At 29.8% G+C, this 14,124-nt stretch overlaps 1 protein-coding gene across 4 annotated transcripts in view; it reads left to right on the top strand.

Annotated features, from left to right (window-relative positions):
* The window catches only part of LOC149877274 (uncharacterized), a 59,863-nt gene that overhangs the window by 8,277 nt on the left and 37,462 nt on the right, over positions 1–14,124 (top strand). For all 4 annotated transcript variants that reach the window (XM_090074234.1, XM_090074236.1, XM_090074237.1 and 1 more), the window contains exons 2-5: positions 8,124–9,443; positions 10,937–10,969; positions 11,641–11,673; positions 12,370–12,405. In XM_090074234.1, the coding sequence (XP_089930360.1) occupies positions 8,124–9,443; positions 10,937–10,969; positions 11,641–11,673; positions 12,370–12,405 (1,422 nt within the window). The remainder of the gene's footprint in view (positions 1–8,123; positions 9,444–10,936; positions 10,970–11,640; positions 11,674–12,369; positions 12,406–14,124) is intronic.

Here is a 14,124-nt window from a genome sequence, read left to right as displayed (position 1 = left end):
ACTTTTTAAAGAAGATTTTTACTATTATATGTGTCTCTTCATTGATTGAAGGTAACACTAATGGTATATTCAATTAGGCTTACTTTTGAAAGATATTTGGATTTCCCAGCAATGACTCAAAAGTAATTTACCCACATGCCTTCGACAAGGAAACCAGAATAGGGCACGATCTAATTCCTTCTGTAAAGACACACATGCAGCAGTTCTCTTTCCTGAAAATGCATGTCTACAGTGTAGATGTAAAAACCTTTATTCATATATTCGACGATGGCATCCAATTTTCTTTGATCTTAAAACTTATTTCAGGTACAATGGCGGTTCTATACTGGTGGGCTGTCCTTGCATTTAGACATAGCTTGTAAAGGTCACTCCCACATGCTGCTACAAGGGAATACACAATTGCACTAAGTTTGGTTGATGAGATATTGTTACTGCATGAAACAAGATCAGGGTTTTTCAATATATCATGAGGAACAAAGATATCTATGCCACATTTAACTAATCTTCTGTGTTTCCTACTTTGTGCTATGGTGGCAGCTTCTTCAATATTTTCATCCTCACAAGAACTAGTGTCTGGTTCAAGATTTATCATTTCAAAAGTACGTTTACACGGGTTTATTTCTTCTCGCTCCAGATGATGTTTTGCCTTTCTATTCGCTTTTTGGTCTTTTCTGTGACTAATTTATCCAACTTAGAGTATGTAGCTGCTCTGTCATTCAACATGCTTTTCATAAATTCAATATCAACATTAATGGCATCTTGTTCAACTTTAGTTATCCTCTTTTTCTTAGCAGCTATGTCCTTTAGTACTGTGTTCTTATAAAATGTTATTGTCAAATTCAATTCTGATTTAACTTTTATTATTCTAGGTTCATCCTCTCGTCTTCTATTATCTTTCAATTTCATCAAATTAATGAATTCCTTTTTCATAGTAATCTTTGATTACTCTATCAATATTGTTTCTGCCTTCTAGAGTTGGGATATTGGCTTTCTGATTGTGTAAGAGCACATTTTCTATAGTTGCTAATAACGCTTGATCCCAGTGCAAATCTTTCAGGTTTGATAAAAGGCATAACAGTACTTGTCTCTGTGTTGGCAGTTTAGAACCTTTAACTTTCTTTGATAATATTTATCTGAAAAAATATCGATATATATATTTTTCTGAAAGGAGTTCAAGTTACAGGTTGGGGGTCTGGGTATCCCCCCTGGCCCCAGCCAGACACAAAGGTACTGGGCCCAACTATAAAAAAAATGAACAAGTAAAACACAAAAAACGTCATAAATAATAGTAATAAATAATGTTTATATGCTTCTATTTTATAAAAACAATGCAATAAGTATTGTAGTTATTTCTATAATTAAATTATTTATCACATTTTACTGAACAACATTATTAGAAATATCCTCTACGCCTATCTCCAAAAAACCAAAATTAAACCCTTAAGTAATTAAGGGTTTTAATTTTTTGCTACCATAAGGGCCTTATTTATGTCTTGCCTCCAGGCCCCTTACTGCCAGTTGGACCCTGCCCAATATATTGGGTAAAAACGATAAAAAACAAAAACTTTGCAAGGTTGGAGCTACTACAAAAATTACACAATCTTCTTGAAATTTCGCATAAATGCTAGTGAGACCAATATGCAATACTAAAATTATGAACAGCCCTCTAGGATAAAAATTTAATATTTTAGGGGCAACTGTCACACCCAAATATATATATATATATATATATATATATATATATATATATATATATATATATATATATATATATATATATATATATATATATATATCTGTTATTTAAATGGAGAAAAACAACATTTTAATAGTACTTAAAGTTTCGTGCCTTACGGCAATCATCAGCTATTAATTACAAATTAAAAACGTAAAAAACCGTTTAAAAACGAATCAAATTTACCGTAGAACGAATTCTGACGTAATGAGCAAAAAGAACTAATTCACATACTTCAGCACCATTTTTAAACAATCAATGTTTATTAAGCAACATCGTTTATAAAGCTATCGTGAGTTCCGGAAATCTTGAACTCAAAGAAAAAGTTTATTTTGGCATTAGCGAGACACCAGTTAAGCTAAGATATGCTAACCATGTAAAATCTTTTAATACGGTCAGGTATAAGAATGATACAGAACTTTCAAAGGAAATTTGGAAATTAAAAGAAAAAGCCATCCTACCTATAATAAAGTGGAGAATTGTAAAGCGATGCAAACCTTCCAACCCTGAAACCAAGACCTGTAACCTTTGCCTTCACGAGAAGTTTGAAATTTTATCGCATAAAGAAAACAACCTACTCAACAAAAGAAGCGAAATATTATCTAAATGTCGACATGCTAACAAGTTCCTTTTATCCTCTTTTGATACTGAAGACTAAATGATTGCGTCTTTTTGCTCATTACGTCAGAATTCGTTCTACCGTAAATTTGATTCGTTTTTAAACGGTTTTTTACGTTTTTAATTTGTAATTAATAGCTGATGATTGCCGTAAGGCACGAAACTTTAAGTACTATTAAAATGCTGTTTTTCTCCATTTAAATAACAGATATATATATATTGCTCTATTATTATAATATTGAGCACTCTTTTACGCACAAAAGCTTTGTATTATTTTGATATAATACATAACCAATCAATATATATATATATATATATATATATAAGGCCAATTCCGTATATTTTTTTTGATAAAATTTTTTCTATACCTCAAAAAGAATTTCTTGTTACTCTTAATCAACCTTTAATTAAAATTTTATAAAATAAACTAAACATAATTGTATTAACATAACACTGACTCAGAAAAAATTAAAACATGAGTTTCAGTGAGGCAACGTAGAAAAAAATGTTTTTTTGTCAGCATACTTTTAAATTGAGTTTTCGCTAATATTTCAATTCTTTCCAGACTGATTAGATTTTTTTTGTTATTTATTCATTTGGCAATAAGGCAGTGATAAAAAAAGCCACAAACAGAAAAGTTTATATTTATTTTTATTTTTTATTACCGACTTTACAAAATCGAAACACCAACTGCGACGAGAACGTAAAAGTCACGATTATATAAGTCGTCGTCGTAGCCGTTTTTAGTAAAATATTGTTACGAAATTTACTATGAAAACATAACGGTATGAAAGATCACGGTATGAAAACGTGTGAAAACTATGAAAAATGTTTACGTTTTTAAAATTACTTCACGTTTTTAACACAACACCAAAACTTTAATTTTCACGTCCGGCCTAGAACTTTAAAACGCAAGTAGGGATTTACCCTGAGCACACGCATGCGAATAATCAACATTTTGTGCATAGACGTTGCAGTTGCAGTTAGCGTTTTGATTTCGTAAAGTAGGTATCATCAGTTCAGTGACGCAAAATTCAGTGACGAAATAAAAACATGGATTTAAACTCATTTTAAAAAGTTTTGTTACTTTTTGATAAACTTTAATTATACTCAGGTGAAATAGCATCGGAACAACATTATCATTCTGAACATAAAAATAATGTGATTTTAACATATTTTTTTTGAATAACTTATATATGAACTAAATCCAAGTTCATTTTTTTGTTGTCTTGTGTCGTTTTCTGACATATGAATTAAAGATATTTGCAAATCTTGTAACGCTAACGCAAAATCTGCTACTGACCTGCTCTTGCATTGACTAGATTTAACTCTCAGGACTGCGATTAACAGTAGCTCCTACTCCGTCAACCACTCTTTTCCCGTGCATCGCTGCAAAGAAATGCCAGAAGAATTTTTTATGAAAATCTTTTTCAAACATAGACATTGCAGCCATAATGATTTTGTTTTTGAACTAGGAAGCCGCATTATCGCTGAACATGTGTACTTCTTTGACTTTATCAGGAATAAAGTGAAGGATTTTTTCAATGTACAGTATAAAACTTTGTATGATTAGTTGAGTCAGAAACTATGGCAAATGTTTTTAACTCAATGTTCCAAATTGCAAGGGTCATCATAGAAACTTGATTTTTACCAAAATGAGCCGCTTGCGGTTCATTTTGATAGAAACACCTAGCGTTTTCAGCCCAGCCAACTTGCATAACTGCAATTTCAGAACTAATACTCATCAAAATCAAAATCCTCCAGTTTTGTAAAAATTGTTGATTGGTGTTTCTTTAAAAATGCGTGTTTAATGAACTCACGCATAGCTGATATGTGTTGGATGAGTTCTGTTAGAATAGACTTTTTTGAAATTTTTTCCATGTTTGTATATGTTTTAGTTTTAGGCTTTCTTTTTCAACGCATTTGTCGTTGGCGCAATCGTATGTGTACGGTTCACAAACAAAGTTACATATCATTTCAGATCCAACTTTGATTGAAGACGCTTGAATTGATATTGTTAATGCATCTAAGGCAATCGCATATTTTCATGCAAACTAAACACAAACATTACGCGGAATTTTTGTACCTGATTACGCATTGCGTATACAAAGGTCGCAAAATTTGCTGTGTTAAATTTTTATATGCTGATGCTTTTCCTTGAATAACTTGAAAACTTCATTTGGCGTAAAATATAAATGACGCATCTGAATGTTGTTTGCTTTTCCGTTAGATAATTGAAATCGAGTGACATCTTTTTTGTTTGTTGATTTTTGGAAAACTTCATCTTCATTTTAAAAGTTTACAACTGCTAAAACATCGCTTTCAGAAAGACCATACAGCTTTGAACATGCTGGAGGTAGACCCGAATTCTCTTTTTAAGCAGAGCTGTTAGAAAGAATAGAAAGAATTTCAGATTTGAAGTGGTAGTGCTTTTAAAACTTTTTTCAATGCTTTTCCTCTATGTTGAATTTTTTTTAAAAGGTGAGCTTAGTCTTTGAGATTGATTTAAAAGTTTTATTTTTAGAGCGCGACTTTTTAAAACTCTTAACTTTGCTTTAGCAGCGTAAGCTGCATTTTTATTCAGATCTGCTTTTAAATTTTCTCGATATCTCTTAGATCTTACTCTGGACATTTCTTTCTTTTTATCAGCATTCTGAGAAACATAATTAAAAAGGTATTCTACAAAACGTTTTATTTTACTTCTATTTTTGATTCCATTTCCTAAAAATTTACAACTTTGAAGGAAAAAGTTAACATAAATCCGATAGTTTATCAATAATAATAGCACAGTTTCACTGGGATAATTAAACTTTAATAGCTTTTAGTTCAGTGATGCAACCTAATTTTTGCAGATGTGTATGTGGCAAAAAAAACTTGAATTACTTCTAAACAGCAAAAGTTTTTTTACTCAAGACAATGAGTATCAAAGACTAATCTCAAAGATTCTTTCTGAATAAAAATATTAATGTCTGACAAAAATGCCAAATATGTTAAATGACGTTGGGGATAATCAAGTGAAAATAGCCAGATGTCTGAATTGTTCTCAATCCGCAGTTCAAAAACATTAAAAAATAACATTGGGAACAGGCTAAAGAGAAATTGCATAAGTGTAGCAATCAAAACATTTATTACACAAAGGCATTTAATAAAGTGGATTTAAATTTGCAAAAGACCTAAGCTAATAGCGAAAAAAACAACGGGAGAAGGTATTATTTTTGATAGAGTCAAAGTTTTTACTATTTGAGATGAATAGATGTCGGTATGAGAAGCAAACACAGAGAGAAGAACAAATGGAGCCTTGTTTAACTTTGACAGTGAAACAAATTGAAAAAATGTTCAACTTGGGGATGCATTTCAATTATAGGACTACGAAATACTGTCATGATACAGGAAAATCGTACAAGGGAAAAATTCAAAAAGTAATTTACAAAACAATATAAGTTATTTTGATATTTCTCACTGCGCCTTTGGTACAATAACTCATTGGAGATAAATTATCCTACAAAAGAAAAATGATCCAAAACACAGATATATATTAGTTATACAAAATGCATGTATATAAGTGATATATATATGTATGTATGTATGTATGTATGTATGTATGTATGTATGTATGTATGTATGTATGTATGTATGTATGTATGTATGTATGTATGTATGTATGTATGTATGTATGTATGTATGTATGTATGTATGTATGTATGTATGTATGTATGTATGTATGTATGTATGTATGTATGTATGTATGTATGTATGTATGTATGTATGTATGTATGTATGTATGTATGTATGTATGTATGTATGTATGTATGTATGTATGTATGTATGTATGTATGTATGTATGTATGTATGTATGTATGTATGTATGTATGTATGTATGTATGTATGTATGTATGTATGTATGTGTGTATGTATGTATGTATGCATGTATGTATATATGTATGTATGTACACTATTTCAATAATTAACATAATTCCAATTTATTTGCAATTAAGTTTCTAGTATTCTATTCTAAATAACTCCTAAATTAGAATTCTAAAAAGTTTTAGAGGTTTCATAAAGTCTAATCTAGAAAATTGGGGATTGTTTCCAGAATAGAACTTTCTTGAATAGGAAAACTGCAATATTGGAGGCCCAGAGGCCTGGATAAGTCTGGAAATGTGACCCTGTCCCACTAAATTTGGGTTGCCTGATAATATTTGACTTCATAAGTAGGTCAATAAATTTTACTGTTACGGAGATACAGCCGTTTCCGGGTGAAAAACAAGTACTTTTGCCCGGATTCCGAGTGATGTTTGGACTTCTGACCAGCCATTGTTACTCCCAAGGTCAGTATCTTCCTACTGCCAAAATTTTATTTGAATTGCTATAATGGTTTCGTAAGAGTTCGTGGATACAAAAACAAACAAACAGATTTTGCGTTTTGTATGTATAGATGAATTTTTTACTGAATGAAAAAAATTACTTTGATCCTATTATTTTCTTCATTTTAAAAAATTATAAAAAGTTGGAAAATTAAAGAATATTCAAAAGTTACTTTTTTGCACTTCTGTTTAAATATGCCACTTGATGTGACATCTATATACCGAGGTGCGAGAAAGAAATGCACTTATTAATCACAAACTTTTGTCAGAGATAAACTTGCATGAATTAAAAACGATAGGTAGGGCTTCTTAAATATTTTTTAAAACTGTTTATTTAAGAGATATATTTATAATAAAGGCAAAAAAAGATTTCATTTTAAAAACAACAAAAATGCATATAATTAATCTCGCTAATAAATGAAATTACAAATGAAAAATAAGTTTAAACGGACTGTGTTTTCAAAGATAAAAAGTAAATTAGTTATAAAAATATCGTCTATTTGCTTTTAAACATGATCTCACTCTATTAGGCATTGACTCGACAAGCTTCATGCAAAGTTCCATCTGTACTGAGCTCGAGGCTTCCACTAAAACCGCTTTTGAATGCTCCACAGAGGTTATTTTACCTTTGATCGATACATGTTTGAAGCTAAGGGCAGTCTTTCAAGGTTGAAGTATAAGTAAACTTATTAACTTGATTTGTGTAAATGTTGCATTGACCTGTTGCTATGAAGGAGGAACAACCGCATAAGTTCCTAATTTAAGTTTGAGCAAAGTTTTTCTGATTGTCACTCTGATTACCTTTAAATGTAATGTGTTAATTTCATAAGCTAGAGTTCTACTGCCTAATGTAGGATCTTGTCTAGCCATTATATAGCGATGTTATTCATCTCTATTTGTGAACGTTTTAGGTCTACCAGACTTTGGTGAATCTCTGACCTCATCTGTCTTATTTAATTTTTTAATTCTATTCCTTTCACAAAAGTCACTAACTCCTAATGTTTTTCTATATCTCCTTTTCTCTAAGCGTCATTTTTAATGAGTACGTAAAACTCAGCATATTTCCTGTTTCAATTATCACTCCTTGATTATTTTTTTTTTGTTACAGCTTAACATGATTAAAATACATTTCAGAAGTATGTTTTGTAAAATCCTTTATAGCTATTACTTTATTCAACTTATCACTACCGAATGTTAAAAATTAATTTGTGCGATTAAACATTCTTGCACAACTGTAATCAGTTTTCCAATTAACAAATCCTGTACTTTCCAAGCAAACAGAGTACTATAAAATGTATCCTTTTTTTTCTTCTTGAAATATTTAGTTTTACATTTTTTTAATTGCTGTGTTTCTGTTAATGCGCTTTTTTGTTTGTTTGGTATAAAATATCACCTTGACATTTTAGAAGCGAGTGATATGCTCAAAGCATACTATACAAGATCTTATGGTGAAGAACACATGTTTGAGCAGGTGAACACTGACCATCTGATGAATAATATTGAATTAACGTATGTTAATGCAGATGATCTGTTAGCTTATGCAGGTTGTAAAACGTTTGCTGAATGGGATTACTTTGTTAAAAAGCTTAGTGATGTTGGTAATACGATAGAAGCATTTGCAGAAATCTCTCTAGCACAATCACAACTTCTTTTACTATCTGGTATTGCTGGTATTGGAAAAACATGCTTTCTTCAAAAGTGTGTTTTTTGTTGGGCGAAAGGTTTACTTTGGAAAAACGTTGATTTTGTTTTCTATTTCGAGTTTAAAAAGTTGAACGAAATTTGTCACGTTTTGAATGCACAAGAGGTTATTAACAAATTTTACAAAAATATTCTAAAGGGACTAGACATAATGGGTTCTCAAAAGACTGTAATGTTTGTTATAGATGGTTTGGATCAATTTGTTTACTTGGAAGAACTTTACAAGTGCATATCTGGAGATTTCAGTAGCCTTTCCTTAATATCTACATTAATGAATGTATTCGGTGCAAGACAAATTAAATGTGTTCTTGCAGGAAGAATTGAATCTTTAATGAAATATCAGGTTTTATTCAAAAAGCATGCAGATATATTACACATTCAGATCATGGGCTTCAGCAACCTTGGTATAAAAAGTTATTTTGAAAGTAATTTGCTATGTAAGACTTTAAGAAATAATTTAGCAGAATTAATGACAATTTCCCCTACTGCTAAGGCCTTGTTGTCTGTTCCTATAAACACAGAGGCTGTCAGCTCAACACTCTCTTTATGTTTTGATGGTTCATTAAAAACCATGACCGAACTACAAACATTAATCTTTTTACACTTAGTTCAGCAAATCAATAAAAAAAATGAGCCATTATATAGAGTAATGCAGAAAAACAAGCAGCACATTTTGAATGTGTGTAATGTTGCTTTCAGTATGGTAAATGAAGGAAGGGTGAATGTTTCCGAAGCTGAACTAGCCACAGTTCTTGATAATGGCTTTGAACCATTAGGTCTAATTATAAAGTCTAACCTAACTAATGAATATCAGTTTGATCATCTATTTTTAATGACTTTCTGTGCTTCTGTTCATTTGTATTTTTTCAAAAGACCTCAAGAAGTATTTCAACATGAAATCTTGTACAGTTGTTTACCAGTGTTTTGTGGACTACTTTTTGGTAATGGAAGAAATGTTGTAAGTTTAATCACCCAGTTACAAGAACCTATTCACAGAGAAAAATCTTGGCTCATTGAACATTTAGGTAAGCAAATTTTCTTTTACAAGTAACTTTAAGTTTTTCAGAAAAAAATTCAAATACTAGTATTGAAACTACTAAAAGTTTCTAGTAGAAAGAAATATGTTATTTCTTTTTATTTGAGTTTTATCTAATTTTCTTTGCAATAAATTAAAAAATTAATTCTAACTTAGATCTTGAGTAATTAGTATAAACTAATCTGAATTTATAGAACCATCTTATTTGAAGTTGTGTTATCAGTTTCGTTTTTAAAGAATGGTATTATTTTATCCCAAAAATAGAATAAATAAAGAGAGTAAATTTTAACAATTATGTTGTTTCCTGTTAGTCAATGCAAATGGTTTGTTGGGTGCCAACATTAAAGTTTTTTTTCCTGATTTAAAGTTGTGTTTTTTCTTCATTTTTCACCACTGCATACACATACCCCTCAAAACATACTTTACCTGACGGAAGAATGGTAAACCCTCCCAGCAACCATATTAAGCTCGTTCCAAGCATGAAATCTGCTCCAAAAGGTTGGAAACATGCCACTAGAACTTAATCCTGCTTATAGACATTGCAAACCTCAAGGGAAACAGCTTATTCAACTTGCCTTGGAACTTCACCTCCGCTTTACCAAAAACACATCCACTTGTTCATCATTGCTCAACTTACTCTTTGTAAACAACTCATATGCTGCATAAGCATCCAAAGAAAAGCTTGCTACAAGACGTATTCTATCTGCTTTCCATCTTTCTAGTCTTCCACTTCCAAACTATCATAGACTGCATAAGCATCACATGGCAACTAGACAGGAAAGAGCACTGTGAACTTGATATTTTGCATCTCTGCAAGAACCTTGGATTGATACAACCAAATTGTTACATCGGATGTACTATTTGCTTTTTTGATGATTTCCAAAATCTCAAAGATGATTTCAAAGACTCCCCGCCTGGTAAGCTTGTCAGCAAACACTAAATTGCAATTGTAAATCTTATCTATATAATCATTCCTCCTCTCACACCGTAGGTGTTCTCTACCCATTTTTTGCTTCCATTCGGTATGAAAAAAGCATGTTTTTCTAAAAACTTAATTTGCACTTTTCTTTGAAGTACCTGGTTAGGACTAAAGTGGAGTGGTAAGTTTTTTTTAAAGACCACTTCTCTTTTAATGTATGTGTCATATTTTCATTTTTTACTTTTATCAAGATTAATCTGATAATAGTTTTTATTGCTGAATTACATTTAATATTATCAATAACTTTGAAATAAAAACTTTTTTGTAATAAATTTTCAACAATAAAATATAAAATTTAAATAACAATACAATATCAAATAAAAGCTCTTAAATTTGACAATATACCTAACAAATTATTTCATCATTGCTTACTTTGTTGAAATAACTTTGCTAATTAATCTAAGTTGTTGCTCACTCGTTTTAAACTCCTTTATCCCCTTTTTGTTTCCATTCTTTTAATGAAAATACTTTTCCTAAAAATCCTAACCATTGCTTTTTTTTAGGAGCTGGACATTTGGTGGGAGAACAGATCAATGGTTAGCTGTTTTTTAATGACTGCTTCATTTTAAATAATTACCTGATGCTGTTTTTTTAACTTTTATCAATGAAAGACTAATCTTGTAAAACCTTTCATTACTTAAATACTTTTACTATAATGAACAACTTTCTAACCAAAAAAAAAGTGCTAAAATACCAAGCCAATATCAAATATGAAGCAAATATCAAAATTGAAAAAAATTGTAACTAAGATTTTCATGTTGCCAAACTCATTAACATAGTTCTTCTAAGTTGTTATTCCTCTCGCTACATTTATTTAGACTTTTCTCTATCCGTCTTCTGTTTTCGTTCACTATAGAGAAAAGATTTTTTAAACTGAAATTTTGAATTGTTTGGGGTTTTACTTTAAGTTTTTTGCGAAAAGTAAAAAATGTTCTTCAAAAAAGAAAAATCGGTTTATATTCTTTCTATTTAAATATTTGTTTAATTTTACATTTTTAATGTTTTGTTAAGAGGTTTAAAACTTTAAATCGATTATTTAAATTGTTATTGTTACCTACTTTATTTTATTGATATAACTTTACTATTTGATTTAAATTATTGTTTCTCTCACTCTTTTCATTCAAACATTTCAATATTCACTTTCTATTTCCATTCTTTATGAATAAAATAATTTTCTGTCAATTCATAAATTTGCTTTTTTTTTTAGAAATTAAACAAGTGTTGGATGGATTACGGGATAGTATGTTCTTTTTTAATAAATACTCCTTTAATGATTACTTGATGTAATACTTATTATTGAATTTTGGTAAATGTCAAATAACGAGCAGTTAAAGTTCACAATATGCTTAACATACATATTAATGTCATGCATGTTATAATAATTCTACTTTATAAGCTGTTATTCCTCTCACTATGTTTGTTTAGGTATTCTTCCGTTCACTTTTAGCTTTTATTCTGCATATGTATGAGGAAAATTTTTTTTCTGAAATCTTAAGTTCTTCTAGGATTTTTCCAACAAAAAATATAATATGAAAAAACATACCCGATTTGAAATGATATGCGTTTTTTAAAATTTTCCACAAAAATTATCAAAAATTACCAAGGAGTTTTTGTACAAGTTTAGTATGTATTTGTTCCTTTTTCATGATTATTTCCTTGTATAAGTTTATTTTTCTTGTTAAAATCTTTAAAACTTGAAATTGATAAAAGGTAAACCTAAAAAATCAATTCCTTTTTTCTCTTATTTGCATTGATTAATAATCAAATTTATAAAGCATGTGGTTGCTTTTTTGTTGTTAAAATGATAGTTGTAAATATATATTTCTGCTAATTTTATGTTACATTCACACCATGTAAGTTCTTTATCCAGTTTCTGTGTCCATTCTGCAATGCAAGCTAATTTTTTTTACAAACTGAATTAAACTTTTTTTTTTAGAAGGTTTTGGTTTTAGTTTTACGTCAAGGGTGATTAGTAAGTTCTTTTTTAACGTCTACTTCTTTTTTAATGTATATTCGATATTTTGATTTTAACTTTTGGTCAAGATTAATCTGATAAAAGTTTCTATTATTTATATACATTTATTACAGTCAAAAACAGTGAAATGAAAAGAAATAAAACATTAAAGCAATTAGGTAATGTCAAATGTCAAATAAAAAACTGTTGATGTTGATAATACCTATTAGTAATGGTTTCCTCGTTGCCAATATTGATAGAATAATTCTGTTAATTTATCTCTTTATAAATCCTCTCTTTTCATTTGATTGGACAGTTTTTATCCACTTTTTATAAATATTTCTTTTTTAGAGAAAAGATTTTTTTCAAAATCTTACATGGCTTGGGTTTTTAATATCTATAAAAAGTGAAAAAAGTTTTTCACGAATCAAAAAATTCAAAATATTTATTCCTTTTTCATTATAAGCTTCTGAAATAATTTTTGCTTTTTTGTGAAAAGATTTAAAATCTGACACTGCTCTTTTATAGAGGTTTTAAGTTGAAGTTATTTTTACTTCAGATTTTTTTTAACCACTCTTTCGAGCAGATTGACATGAAATAGAAACCATTGAAAACGAATTAAAAACCGCATCTTTTTTCTTTTTTTGACCATTTTTCTAAATATTTAAAACCTTCAAAAAATGAGGGGGTCCTAAACTTTATATGGCTGTTTCTTTTGAGCGTCAAAATATATTGATAAAATTTGAAGCCTAATTAAAATTTTTGATGGGATTCAAGGTAATATTTTGTTTCTTTTCAAAAATTACTTTCCTTCAACCAGGGGGATGCAGAGTGCGTTTTTCAAGGGTATTTCTACTCTTGCTTGCAAATCACTTGGTTTGTGCCTGAAATTGAAGTTAATTTTAACTAATGGCATAAAAACAATAATTAGACAAATAATTCTCAATAAATTACGTCAATTGTCTGAAAATTTGTTTAAGTTAAACAATTTTTAGAGTATTGATTAATAAAATTTAAAAAATCTAAAACAGAAAATACTGAATAAAAACGTTTTTGTACAAAATGAGTCTGCAAAAGCAAGATCTCATTCAGAAAATAGGAGATGGATATGTTTCTGTTGTACCTATAAAGACAAAAGGAGAAGTAAGATTCATTAATTCATCTGGTCAAAGACTTTGTAGACCCTAGATTCAATCTGAGCCTAAGTTTTCATCCGTCAGGAATATGCGGAAGCTGCAAGACAAATTTATATTTAAAACAGAAAGGTAAAGCTATCAGTAAAGCTGTGGAGACTTCCTGGATAAATGGTCGTGATCAAGATAAAATGTCAGCTCAAGATCGGTAAAAACTTTTTTGAAAAAGATTTTGTTTATTGTACTAACGTATCTATGCTTGTAACTGAAGTTTGTTCCTTCAGAAAAATGCATATTTTTAATTCTGTTGTACGCGTTGGTATTGATGGAGGGCAGGGATCTCTAAAGATTGTCATGAACGTGTTTGACCCATCAGTATTACATTTTCAATCAAGAAACCAGAAGAACACCTGGGTCAATAAAGTGATTATCTTAGGCATAGTTCTAAACGTAGAAGAGAATCATCACAATCTGAAAACACTTTTCCAACTCCTTCAACTCAATCAATTGAAGTTTACCTTGACTTCTGACCTCAAATTGATTAACATCATCATTAGATTATCAGCCAGTATCTTATTACATTTATATTTTATACTTTCAGTAA

This window comes from Hydra viridissima, unplaced genomic scaffold (assembly GCF_058129835.1).
Source record: "Hydra viridissima isolate aposymbiotic clone 2 unplaced genomic scaffold, HvirCarnegie_v1 scaffold_16, whole genome shotgun sequence".
Lineage (NCBI taxonomy): Eukaryota > Metazoa > Cnidaria > Hydrozoa > Anthoathecata > Hydridae > Hydra > Hydra viridissima.
The sequence above is the reverse complement of the archived record's forward strand: the minus strand, read 5'-3'. Positions and strand labels throughout refer to the sequence as shown.